Source organism: Idiotropiscis lumnitzeri, chromosome 5, assembly GCF_059441095.1.
Source record: "Idiotropiscis lumnitzeri isolate Australia: NSW breed Sydney's pygmy pipehorse chromosome 5, RoL_Ilum_1.0, whole genome shotgun sequence".
NCBI lineage: Eukaryota > Metazoa > Chordata > Actinopteri > Syngnathiformes > Syngnathidae > Idiotropiscis > Idiotropiscis lumnitzeri.
The window spans coordinates 8,995,999-9,007,708 of record NC_142395.1 but is presented as its reverse complement, the minus strand read 5'-3'; the positions used below and the strand labels follow the sequence as shown (position 1 = coordinate 9,007,708).

General features: G+C 38.7%; 3 protein-coding genes across 5 annotated transcripts; 2 read left to right on the top strand and 1 right to left on the bottom strand.

Annotated features, from left to right (window-relative positions):
* The first annotated feature begins 902 nt into the window (after positions 1–902).
* On the top strand, positions 903–2,134 carry polr2l (RNA polymerase II, I and III subunit L). The gene is made up of 3 exons (XM_088296292.1): positions 903–1,058; positions 1,648–1,753; positions 1,904–2,134. The coding sequence occupies exons 2-3, from the start codon at positions 1,659–1,661 to the stop codon at positions 2,010–2,012; spliced, it is 204 nt and encodes a 67-aa protein (XP_088152418.1). The 5' UTR covers positions 903–1,058; positions 1,648–1,658; the 3' UTR covers positions 2,013–2,134.
* A 445-nt stretch (positions 2,135–2,579) lies between these two features.
* Positions 2,580–8,742, bottom strand: LOC148336838 (cleavage and polyadenylation specificity factor subunit 7-like). 3 transcript variants are annotated; one of them, XM_088296290.1, is made up of 9 exons: positions 8,127–8,742; positions 7,583–7,792; positions 6,534–6,637; positions 6,260–6,405; positions 5,852–6,170; positions 5,616–5,704; positions 5,191–5,335; positions 3,631–3,821; positions 2,580–3,155 (listed from the first exon to the last, which is right to left on the bottom strand). In XM_088296290.1, exons 1-8 carry the CDS (start codon positions 8,199–8,201, stop codon positions 3,635–3,637), a joined length of 1,275 nt encoding a protein of 424 aa, XP_088152416.1. In that variant the 5' UTR covers positions 8,202–8,742; the 3' UTR covers positions 2,580–3,155; positions 3,631–3,634. The 3 variants fall into 3 exon arrangements, with proteins under 3 accessions (XP_088152416.1, XP_088152414.1, XP_088152415.1); XM_088296288.1 differs by having other exon boundaries at positions 2,580–3,821; positions 8,127–8,269; positions 8,557–8,742; XM_088296289.1 differs by having other exon boundaries at positions 2,580–3,821; positions 8,127–8,266; positions 8,557–8,742.
* Positions 8,743–8,813: 71 nt separating this feature from the next.
* Positions 8,814–11,710, top strand: sdhaf2 (succinate dehydrogenase complex assembly factor 2). Its single transcript, XM_088296291.1, has 4 exons — positions 8,814–8,926; positions 9,818–10,041; positions 10,534–10,643; positions 11,157–11,710. The coding sequence occupies exons 1-4, from the start codon at positions 8,900–8,902 to the stop codon at positions 11,282–11,284; spliced, it is 489 nt and encodes a 162-aa protein (XP_088152417.1). The 5' UTR covers positions 8,814–8,899; the 3' UTR covers positions 11,285–11,710.

Below are 11,710 nucleotides of genomic sequence, written 5' to 3'. Positions count from 1 at the left end.
TTCAGGATTGCTACTGGCTTCCCTACATTAAAGGGGAAGTCAGGACAAAAAAAAAATATATTCTATAAAATGCTAATTGTGAACATCACATGACCAAACCCAGAAAACATGAGAGTTGTGCCAGTGGAGCCCTTAGGCACAATGATATAATTTTCATTTGACAGGAAGTGGTAATACAAAGAAAGCTTTCTGAGAGGGATAAGAAGACAAAAAAAGGTGGACTTAGTTGGTTAATTCATATTCCACAAATTGCAATATATAATTGTAGTTCGTCTTTGTGTGCCCTACGATTGGCTGGATACTACGAAGACGGCTGGGCTCGGCTCTACCCAAGCACGCCCGCGACCACTTGTGAGGAGAAGCGGATAGATGGTCGTTGTACACAGTATAATGACAATAAAGGGCATTCTGTGTATGTATGTGTGTGTATATATATATATATATATATATATATATATATATATATATATATATATAAATATATATATATATAATGTAATTGATTTTTGAGGCCTTTATATAAATAAGAATTCTCCAATTTATTTGCTATATTAAATAGTTATTTTCTATTAACAAAAATTCTTTTGACATGAAAACTATTGACATACAATCTAAACTTAATGTAAATATCATGTCTGCGGAATAGTAACAAAAAATGTTCATCTGAGTGCTCTGTAAAAGAACAGTGCCTTTTGGAGTGTTTTTTGTGAATATTTTACCAATATCAGCAGCACAACCAACTGTAAAAATACCAAACCTCTACAGGGAAAAAAATAATAGATGAAAAATAATAGCTTAATATTTAGGCTTTTACAATTGTATTGTCAGAATAAACGTAATGGATGTCACTCACATTGCATGCAATATACATGGCCTCAGACGCCTCTGACTTTTATCTTGAAGCATGGTACCGGAAGTTATTCGCTTTTATTTTGAATGATCATACCGGAAGTGTTTCAGTGTTTCTGTATCGCGAACGAAGAACTCTGCTAGCGAAGTGAAAAGCTCTTTGGTCTCTATTTTACTTTGTTGGGCATACTGCAACTGAACCACCGAGGGTGAGTAAAACACGACCATTATTGTTTTGGAAAAGTATTGTAAATAGTTCGTAAACTCGTGTATAGAGGACAGAGAAAGTCAGCGAAACACGCTGGGGCTCACGTCATGGCCAAACCACGGGTGTTTGTTGTTAGCTTCACATGAGCTAACCAGTAACTGACTCCGGAACCGGCGTAATAATATTCAAACATTATGACAACATACATTTATGGTTTTTATCTGGTTAACAGTACAAATACAGCATTTTGTCATCGCTAAAATTCGAAACGCCCATGTTCATTTTTGGGGACAAGATGAGTGACTTCTACAGTTAAGCGATTCTTCTTTTTTAGATAAACATGTAAAGTACCGTGAAAAAAATGTTTGCCGTCTTCTTTTCGAATTACTCGTATTTTTTCATCGTTTCCCCACTTTCATATTTTATTTTAACAATTGTAAATGTCAGACGGTGTAAGTTTATTAAATGCCATCTGGCCATACTAAAGTATTTCCCCCCTAAAATTAAATGGCTCTGGCTAATCATTAGATTTTTTTAGGAGGGGGGTATCGAGTTTTTGAAGTTTGGAATTGAGATGTGCATGTCTCTAGGTGTATTAAAAATGATCATCCCAGTGCGGTGCTTCACATGTGGAAAGATCGTCGGTAACAAGTGGGAGATGTACCTTGGCCTACTCCAGGCCGAGTACACTGAGGGGTAAGAGAAACAATTTAAACAAAGTTATTCATAGCATATTATTTTCTGTTATGTACCGTTCAGGCTTGAATTGGCTGTGATAGAATTATTTCCAGCCGGCCTTGTTCGGTCTATGTGATTAAGACTAACCCTTACCTCTCACATATTCAGTGATGCTCTTGATGCCTTGGGCCTGAAGAGATACTGCTGTCGAAGGATGCTCCTGTCACATGTGGATCTTATTGAGAAGTTGTTGAATTATGCTCCCCTGGAAAAGTAACTGCAACTGGCTTCCTTAAATGAGTGTGCTCTTTGTTTGGATTCATCTGGTTTATTTTGATGCAAATGTTGCTTTGACCACAGTCCTTTTTCTTTTTTAAAATAAAGCTGATAAATGCCAAATTGCCTTTTGTGTTATACCTTTTGTATTGTGTTAAAAATAAAAAAGGACAAAAACAATGGGTGGGCAGAAGATAAATAAATTTTACTACAATTTTCAACTGTTTGTTGTTACTGTTGCATTTTGCAAAATCAACTCAGGCTGGTGAAAACTAAAAAGCAATTTTTCAGACTTTTGCATTTTCCAATATATGTAATGACCTTTTTTAAGCCTCTTTTACATGTTAACATGCATACATTTCTCACCAAGAAGTGATGACTGTAGTTTATTTTCTTACAGTTGGCTCATATGGGTGCATGTTTAGTTTGGAGTCTTCCGATGCTGCTCTTCAATCGTTTTCTATCGTGGAGAATTATGTTTGACATAAGAAGTAACTATAAACAAATAAGACAATTCTTTGGTAAAACAACAAATTCTTACAAGCCCGACAAACAAACCATTCAGATGTTTGGGGAATTGTTTTATATTACAAAAGACAACAATGACACTGTTAAATACATTTAGGTGTCTTGCACATGCAAGGAATCTCATCTGTATGACGATACACACAGTAATTCCTTTGAACAATTCAAAGGCCCAGTAAGAGCAGAATGAAACCATACAGACTTCTGGAATACATCATTAGTCTTTGTACAAGGTTGTGTCGGAACAAAAGCCTATATCCTTCGTGCATGTCATCGGGAGTGTAAAAAGAAATTAGCATCTTTTCTAAAAAAAAAAAACCCACTAAAAAAGAAGGGTAAAGTATTCTACCCCCCTCATAATAGTTTCAGCATTATGCTCAAAACATTGTTTTCCTCAAAATTTTAAACTCTCCACTTTTCAAATGTATGAAACTTTACTCAGGTAATTCCACATCTTAATACATTTGATTCTCAAAGGCACAATATCAAGCTTTGGACCTGACAAAGCATTTCAGCAACCCAAACAATGGGACATAAGGAACTTTGAGACAAAACTTCTTGAAATTGTTGCTATGACCAGGTGGTTTTTGGTCCGATACACTTGGTCAGCTTCGAGGCCCTATGTAGACAGGCAAATCACATGTGGTTAATTCTTCTGAGAAGATGGACTCTAATCAAGGATTACAAATATGTCAAAGGTGACCAAGAGGTAGATGGACCTGAGTTAAATTACAAGTCAAAGCAAAAGCATTAATTTCATTGAAGTTTCAATTCAAAGTTTTGCAAACAAATTAAGAAAACTAAAACGAATTAAGCATAAAGACAAAAACGTGAAAACTGAAGGGGTCTAAATACTTTCTGAAAACACCTGTACAAAGCTAACCTTTGGTGGTGTTTTATTACATGTTGCAATTAGCAATTCCAAGTGACATCATTACATAAAATGAAATGCAATTGTTCTGGTGGTTGAGTCATCAATAGAACCACACAGAGTACATAAAAGTACAGGCGGACATACCAGTTGGTCATTGTTGGTTTTGATGGCGATCCAAGTGTGATAGTGGCTTACAAAGATGTGCTGGGTACAATCTTACCAAGTCAGCGATAGCGTTCTCTGTAATCTCTGTGCCTGTCCCGTGAACGCTCCCTGTCCCTTTCTCGACTCCAAGAACGTTCTCTGTGCCTTCTTGATGTTCCAGCACCTTCCCAACGAGGCGAACCTTCTCTGTGGCGCTCCCTTTCTCGCTCCCGATCTCTGTCCCGGTCTCCAGAATGACTGCTACTCCTATAGAAACGGTGATACGATATTCAAGAATTAACGCTGCCTTTTCATGTTTGCTTCAGAATAAATCCACTCCGATATAATTGCTGGAGCCTCTGATCTGAAAGTTTATTCGCGCAAGTGTGAATGCGATCACCCGAATTTCTGAACTTCAAATATGCGACAATGAGCTAGCTTTTGCAGCGGTGATAAGACAGATCCATTTGTGCGAGATATGCACATTTTAAGCATGGTGTCTGCTTTAGTTGTGTGAATTCTGAACAAGCGTCTGCTGATCGCACTGGGTGTTGTCAATGCTTGAGTAATTACTTGTGTGCAATTTGGTTATCTGTACATGTGCATTTTTCTATGTACCATCAGTGTTAACAACCATATCAGCTACATTTGAGTTGATATGAACAGTAAAAATAGTTCTTAATGTATAAATGCATTTTTGTGATAACACAGCTATCAAAAAATGAAATAAAAATATGAAATAAAATAACTGACAGACGACTCAATTTGTCCGTTAACCAGCTCCAATTAAGTCTGACTGACTCTTTGTGTAGTAATTTCATCTGATATTAAAAATAAAAATGTATGCTTTATCTAAAATTTATTTTAGAGATGAGCAAGTTCCTATATCAGGTGTGATACTGGTTCGATTCTGGCCTTATTTCAACCTAACGGTATTCACTACAGCAGCAGATACTATGGCGCCCTCTTGTGGACGTTTTACTATCAGGAACTAAATGGCATGTATGGCTGTCACAATGTTTTCTCACTGTGCCATACAGTGTATGGCATTCATGTCTACCCTCTCATAAGCCCATTAAAATGCAATTTTTAAGTATATGTATATTTATATAAATTATATTGATGCTTAGTATGAATGGACCTGGATGTCACTATTTCAGACACAAAAAAATGCTAAATAAATCAAACAAATGTAAATATAACACCGATTAAACTATTAGCAACAAAAACAAATATTAAAGGATTAACATCCTTATAATTTCATTAATTAAATGCATTGCACCAGTAGATATCTGTGGGTTATTTTTTTTATTTCAATTTATTTTATTGCATGTTCAATATGAATTATGCATAATTACATTGCTATTAATTTCATCATCAAATTTAAGGAAAACGATATATTGGGATATATAGGCCTTATTTTTATTTGATCCCTCATTGGTTTAAAAGGTATTTTATGGATCAAAATGATTAGTGATATCTGTTAATTGGGATTGGTATCGGTACTGGTAACGGTCGGTTTGGGGGGAAAAAAAGTATCGAACATCCCTAATTTTTAATGTGATTTATTTTGTGTGAATCCCAAGACTGTATGCAATTTCCATACAAGGTATGAAGCGTGCAAATGCCAACAAACCTGTAGCCGCAGTTTCCCTGGATGGATACCAGGCAGTCTTTGAGGGAGGTGACGAGGGCTTGGCAGCGCTCATCCCTATACACGCTAGACTGCTTGATGATGGCAATGGCCGTTAGCAGCGTTTCCATAGCCACTCTCTGGTCTCCTGTAATTACAAACATGTGTGCAGTGTCTAAAGAGTGTTGATAATGAATATGCAGCAGACAGGCTCAAATATGTAGCACACACTTACTTAGATTAGAAAGATGTTGGGAAAGCCCACACAGTTGAATTTTAATAGTCAACAACAAGTTTGAGTAACACTGTCATAGTACTGCACCCCAAGATTCATATTTATTTCAGTAGGACATGTTTCTTTTTTTTTTTTTTAAACTAAAGAATGTCTCAAATTTTCAGCAAAATCTAATTGGATCTGGTGCACTTACCAGCCGTTGCACCTGACACAGCCTTGGTAATAGCGCTGCTAGCCACGGCTCTATTTCTGTTCAACAGTTCTTCATAATCTCTCTCCCCCCTGAAACATTTGCAAAATACAAAGATATTTTTACACCGGCAGCAGGAAATATTGTCAAGCTGATGAATGAGAACAGTAATATATTATTTCATAGCAATGAATAATGAATTATGGTTGGAAAAAGATTTTAGTTACAAGCATCCTCACTTTTGCTGGCCATAAGCATGACTTGTGCGTCTGTCTTGTGCTGGGGTGAAGTAGGCTGGATTTATATGCAGACTTGGGGGGGGCTGGCTCAGTGCGTTGAAAGGTGGAGGGGGAAACAGATGGGGTGGAGGGATGTTGAGTGGCACGGGTGGGAACGGAGGGGGTGGCTGACTAGGGAAAGGGCTGGAATGTGGGGGAAATACATTTCTAATTGGATGTGATGGAAATTGAGCAGGTATACTGGGAGGATTGTTGTCCCAAGAAATTGACGAGGACACCTGCGTATCGGTGTCCTTGGAATTACTGCGCATTGGGAATCCTGTGAAGAACAGAAATCTATTTGTGAGTCGAGGTAACATTTGCAACACGATCAATGTGGTTGATGTGTGAAAATGATGGTACGCTCACGTTTATTCGCGACATCTTCAAACATACTGAAGTTTTGATAAGTGGCAAAACGGCAGTCGATGCGTTCGCCATCCAGAGTACATTGGGGAATTTTCTCCAACAGGGTTTTTAGTGAATTTTCAGAAGTCACCACCACCTTTGCATAGCTGTAGTAAAGAGATGAAGATGTGCATCAACATCAAACCGAAATCAACCTAACCTGTAGCAGCATACATGAACTAACTGAGGCTTTCAGACTTTTTCACATTTTCAAACAAAAGAAAAAATCACTTACCCTCTTGATTGGCCATTTGCTTTATTCTCTGCAAATTTGATTTCATCAATATCCCTCACTCCTAATTTCTGGGCCAAGCGCATGAGGTCCTTGTCAGATGTCCACTAAATTGTTGCGGACATGAGGGGATGAGAAGGACATCGGTACTGGTTACTTTACAGCAGTGGTCTTCTACAACAGGCAGCTTGCACACTTTTGTCACCAAAGGGTGAAGCAATGCGTTGCATCGCTTAAAGTAAGAAATACCTGTGTGTGAAATCGGTTCTGGGCAAGATTGTCTGTATGAATAAAATCAAAAGATTTATCTATATATAAATAAAAGAATAAGATTTCTTTTAGAAATACTGACTGAATTTAGGAGCAGTGCCGTGTCTGTTGAAATAGTCGACAGGTTCATCATTGCCATTTTATCTTGCAATATCTTACGCAATGGTCGTGCTCGGCAATGAAAGCGCACGCTCGTGTTTTTTGTAGTCACATACACAGTCACTCATTGAAGCATCCCAGCAATGTACTAGTTTAACAACGGAAAGCGCACGAACCGAAGCTTGGTGGTCAGGGTGGGCTTCACCATGTCCAAGCAATTTTTCCCACTGCGATCGTACATTAGTTTCTTTGCGCAGACACTGCAGAAGCTTCACCAAGTGGAGTAAGGCTTTGTATCGCCCCCTTTTATATCGAGCAATGCCCAGTGCCATTTGTTTTTCACACACCCCGAGCAGAGATGTGCTCTCACTGTTTTTGATGTTTCGTTCCATACCGTAAGAAATTCCAAAGGGTTCATATAATTTTTCCTCCCAATGTACAAAAGTGATCAAAGCCAATGACATTCATGTACTCAAATTAGGCTGAAGTGAAGGAACAATGATATTTTTTTTTCTATTGAAATCACAGTGTTTCCACTTGGAACCAGATTATTTTAAGAAATTGTGAAAAGACTGAAATGTGTTTCATTGAAATGTGCCCATTTCAAGCATATCACCAACACTGTGTCAACTTTGAAATGTGGCTACTTATCTAATATACTGTATATGTGGTGGACAACTTACCCAAGAGAAATTCCCTATATATAATGAGAATTTTCGTGGCTGGTTTGTTTCCTTTTCATCTGCTTTCACCGTGGCCACATTATCCTCCCCTTTAGTTGGTGTTATCCTGTCCGCATCTGAATTCAGAGTGTTTTTTTTGCTTTGCTCAACTGAGCCAGAAAGTACAGCATCATCGAAGAGGTCATTTGCCTCATCGATTCTGTCCAAATCCTATGGTGAGATTAGAAAGTTCAGATCATCTTCTACATTTCATCCGTGTGCAGTGTCAATAAACCAAAAGTAAATGGATTCCTCAAGATTTCTACTACATGGCATTGCAGAGGATCGTCATATTTTGGGGAAATGCTTGCTGGGTAAATAATTAATTAATAAAAAGTGTACCATCGGAAACGAACTTTTGCATTTTCCAAAAAATGGGGATGATTCAATACAGAAACAGGGAAACTAAACTACAATTAAAGATACATTTTCGACAGAAAGATTCTTGCAGATCAAAGACGGATCATTTGTTTCTGCTTTCGCAGTAAAGCAAGAAAAGGCTTACCTCGTTGTTTCGATTCGAATCGCAGTACAAGGTCGCTGTTGCCGTCTTGGATTCACTCGTTCCGGCTGCAGCCATCACGAGGGCCAGAGATCATTCAAAGAATGACGATGACCGTGATGCCGTTTCTATTTTTCTTTTTTCTGCTGGGGAGTTTCGATATGCACATTTACACTACGTGTAGCATTAACGAAATGAGAAAATATATGCTGGACCAAATTTATGCTTTTGTTGACGTCGAACATAAGCTAACCTTAGCAAACGTTGGGACCGGATCTATAACAATGAATGTGCATTCGTATATAAGCGTAGTACAACAAAACGATGCCAGGTAAAATCAAGTTTAATGCAAACAATGCACAAGTCTTTCCACTGGTTAATTAAATTGATACAGTTTCGCATTGGGCCCCTGACGCTAGTGTTGCTAACGTACCTGCCAGGTCATGTGTATCTGCTAAGTGGTACCGGTTTGCAACATAAGAAACAATGGTTCCCACTCCTTGATCGGATGCGAGGGAAGGGAATGCCGTAATAAGTTAACAGACACGTTTGAATGCATCTGATTACAAACGCGGTTGTGTACCAATAGCTTTGTTGCTTGCATGGGTGACTTTGTAATGAGAACTTTATCTGAGACAAACGCAACAGCTATAACAGCGACAATGCGTCACGTGTCTAGCGTGGGCCAATCACAAGGTGTGTGTCGTAAGGGGGCGTTTATTGTTTCTGACGTTTCGCCAGTACTTTGAAGCGGAAAACGTCGCCAGCGAGGTCAAATGCTGTCCTCCGTTATCGCGAAAAGAGTGAGTTCTATTTATATATGTATTATTGTACATGTATATTGTACATTACATACGTACTGTACGTATTTTGCATACTGTCTTGTATTTTCATGTATTGGGCTAACAACTGTCTTGGATAGTTGCTCAGCAGTCAAGTTGTACAACATGCATCCACGAGACATTATGCAACTCTCCTCGAGCTGCTATGTCATTGACGACTTGTATTCCGACACTGCAAGACAAACCAGTACGCTTGTTTTTTATATGCCCCAAAACGTACCACAAATATGTGTATACTAAACTGACATCGCACCACTATATTTTCTAATTTGCGTTGTAACTGGTAGAACCCCCTAATATGATAATGCGTGCGTTTGAATGAAGACGGGAAGACCACACATTTAAAGCCGGGGTTGTCCATTTTTCAACAACAAGCTGTTTTTAAAATCCAGAAAATAGCTTAAAATAATTGTCAATTTTATCGATTTCAACCAAAGGAGTTCAAAATCGCCTCCTAGTAATTATTAGCAGTATGGCCACGCGCCCGCCCCTCCGTGCCCTAATGCGAGTCACGTCAGGGACCAATCACACTTTAACCGGCCCCAAAATGTATGTCGACATCGCCACTTAAGCTCATTTCAACCTTTGAAAAGAACACAAAACGATTCGCCTTTCCATGGCTTACTTAAAAGAGAACGAGGAAATGAGCAGCGAAATGGTCGTTATATATTACAATTTCATCCATAAGCATTAGCTTGACTTACTTTTTTTCACCAGGTGTGACTGTAGTTTATGAAAATATTCTTGCATGCTATGGATATCCAAGTTCAATTTACAATAAACGTGATTCCAGCACATAATGTTTGAGCACTTTAAAATTCAATTTCTTTTAATTATGCCTATGATTATCAGCTGGTTACAGGGATCTGCCAGACATCATGGAGACCTGTGATCACGGGCCTGGCACCGAACCGTTGCTACCGTGGCGATGCACCCGATGATGCCAGGACTGACCTGATTGAGATCCCCTTGCCCCCTTGGGAGGAAAAGCCCGGAGAGCCCATCGACATCAAAAGACGACGCCTGCTGTACGAGAGCCGTAAAAGGGGCATGTTGGAGAACTGCATATTGCTCAGGTAATTAAAGAACCCATCCAACTACTGCCTGTACTTTTGTTTAATTTCATTAAGTTGCTTTACACCACATACTACAATGCACATAGTTATATACAGAACATCTAAAGCCCCAAAAGAACCGTATGTCCACCTACATACAGTAGATTCAGAGGGTCATACCTTGTGGCCTATGTCTTTAAATCAGTAGTGGTCAATTACAGTCCTTGAGCGCCAATGTCCAGGATAATTTATATAATGATCAGCTCATCACCGAGCTCTGCTGATGCTGGATAACGATCCTGATTGTTTGAATCAGGTGTGTTGGAGCTTGGAGACATATAAAACATCCAGGATACCGGCCCTCGAGGACCGGATTTGCCCACCTCTGCTTTTAATGCTAAAATCTTTGGTGTGACCAGATTGTACAAGTAACTGTGCCAACTGTTGTGTTTAAAGTTTGAGCATGTTTTCATAGGTTTTCACTTTGGCTTGTGATTTTCTGTTCCTCTGTAGCCTTTTTGCCAAGCGATACCTGAATACGATGAGTGAGACCCAGCTGCAGCAGTATGACAGACTAATCAATGAACCAAGCAATGACTGGGACATCTACTACTGGGCAACAGGTGAAAGAATCATTTCATTGTTGTTTTTCATTCCTGAAATGTGCTGTTTTATAGGCTTGTAATGCTCTGAACACCCACATTTGGAGCCTTTCTTGTGGAGTTAGCATGTTCTCCCATGTCTGTGTGGGCTTATGTGGAAGCAATTCCACCTCTATATTTTCCCATTAACATGTTCTCTTTTTTCATTATAGTTATTCCTCATTAACAGTTTCTAATTTTAAATAATTAGGTTTCTGTCACTTTCAACAGGATAGTCGCTCAACAAAGTTCACTTAATCAGACAATTAGTGAACATGTGAAACAATACCAAGCGTAGAAACAAACAGATCGCCATGAACCAAAAACAAGTTACCAAACCACTATACAGATTTTATGCATGCCATCTTTATGTGAAGGAATATTAAGGATACACGCAAAAGGAAAAGAAACTCAAGACATTAAAGTTTCAATTTTGTGAAAAAGAAGAGGTATCACTGTAAAAAGAATTGATTCACTCTCCTATTTTTCTTACAGAGGCTCAGCCCACCCCAGAGGTTTACCAAGGAGAGATCATGGATATGCTAAAGGAATTCACAAAGAATCGCAATCAGGAGCAGAGGTTGGATGCCCCCAACTTGGAATACTTGGACAAGGAAGGCTAACGAGAACGACCGCCCACCCCCGAACTCCTCCCATTCAACAGACTTTTTTTCATTTGGGTGCTGAATGAAGTTATGGTGACAAAATATACTGCGGAAGACTTGCGACCGGATTACTGTACTTTATTATCAAGTCAGTTGTGTGCAATGTGTTGTGGGCTACATTGCATTGCTAACGTTTTAATCCTTATTGTTATAGTGCGTATAGTGGGCGTATATGTGCGCCTTGATATTAAATGCTTCTAAGAGCAGGCCTAAAAAAATATGGTACGTGAGATACATTTACTTCAGATGAATTTAAGATGATTATTATGGACAGCACATTATTGTGCATAGAATTGAAACAATCTTGTTTTTATGGCACAATTATCATGTGTCAACTGGCATGTTATTTAATAAATATTGATCATCTCTTGGTTCTTTACCATT

Excerpts from the sequence above, each read along its gene's own strand:
- sdhaf2 (XM_088296291.1), top strand. The coding sequence starts at position 8,900 with ATGCTGTCCTCCGTTATCGCGAAAAGA. Across the intron at positions 8,927-9,817 it reads CCTCCGTTATCGCGAAAAGA|CTGGTTACAGGGATCTGCCA; the intron begins GTGAGTTCTATT and ends TATGATTATCAG. Across the intron at positions 10,644-11,156 it reads CATCTACTACTGGGCAACAG|AGGCTCAGCCCACCCCAGAG; the intron begins GTGAAAGAATCA and ends TTTTTCTTACAG.
- LOC148336838 (XM_088296290.1), bottom strand. The coding sequence starts at position 8,201 with ATGGCTGCAGCCGGAACGAGTGAATCCAAGACGGCAACAGCGACCTTG. Across the intron at positions 7,793-8,126 it reads ATTCGAATCGAAACAACGAG|GATTTGGACAGAATCGATGA; the intron begins GTAAGCCTTTTC and ends ATCTCACCATAG. Across the intron at positions 3,822-5,190 it reads CAGGGAAACTGCGGCTACAG|GAGTAGCAGTCATTCTGGAG; the intron begins GTTTGTTGGCAT and ends CCGTTTCTATAG.
- polr2l (XM_088296292.1), top strand. The coding sequence starts at position 1,659 with ATGATCATCCCAGTGCGGTGCTTCACATGTGGAAAGATCGTCGGTAAC. Across the intron at positions 1,754-1,903 it reads CAGGCCGAGTACACTGAGGG|TGATGCTCTTGATGCCTTGG; the intron begins GTAAGAGAAACA and ends TCACATATTCAG.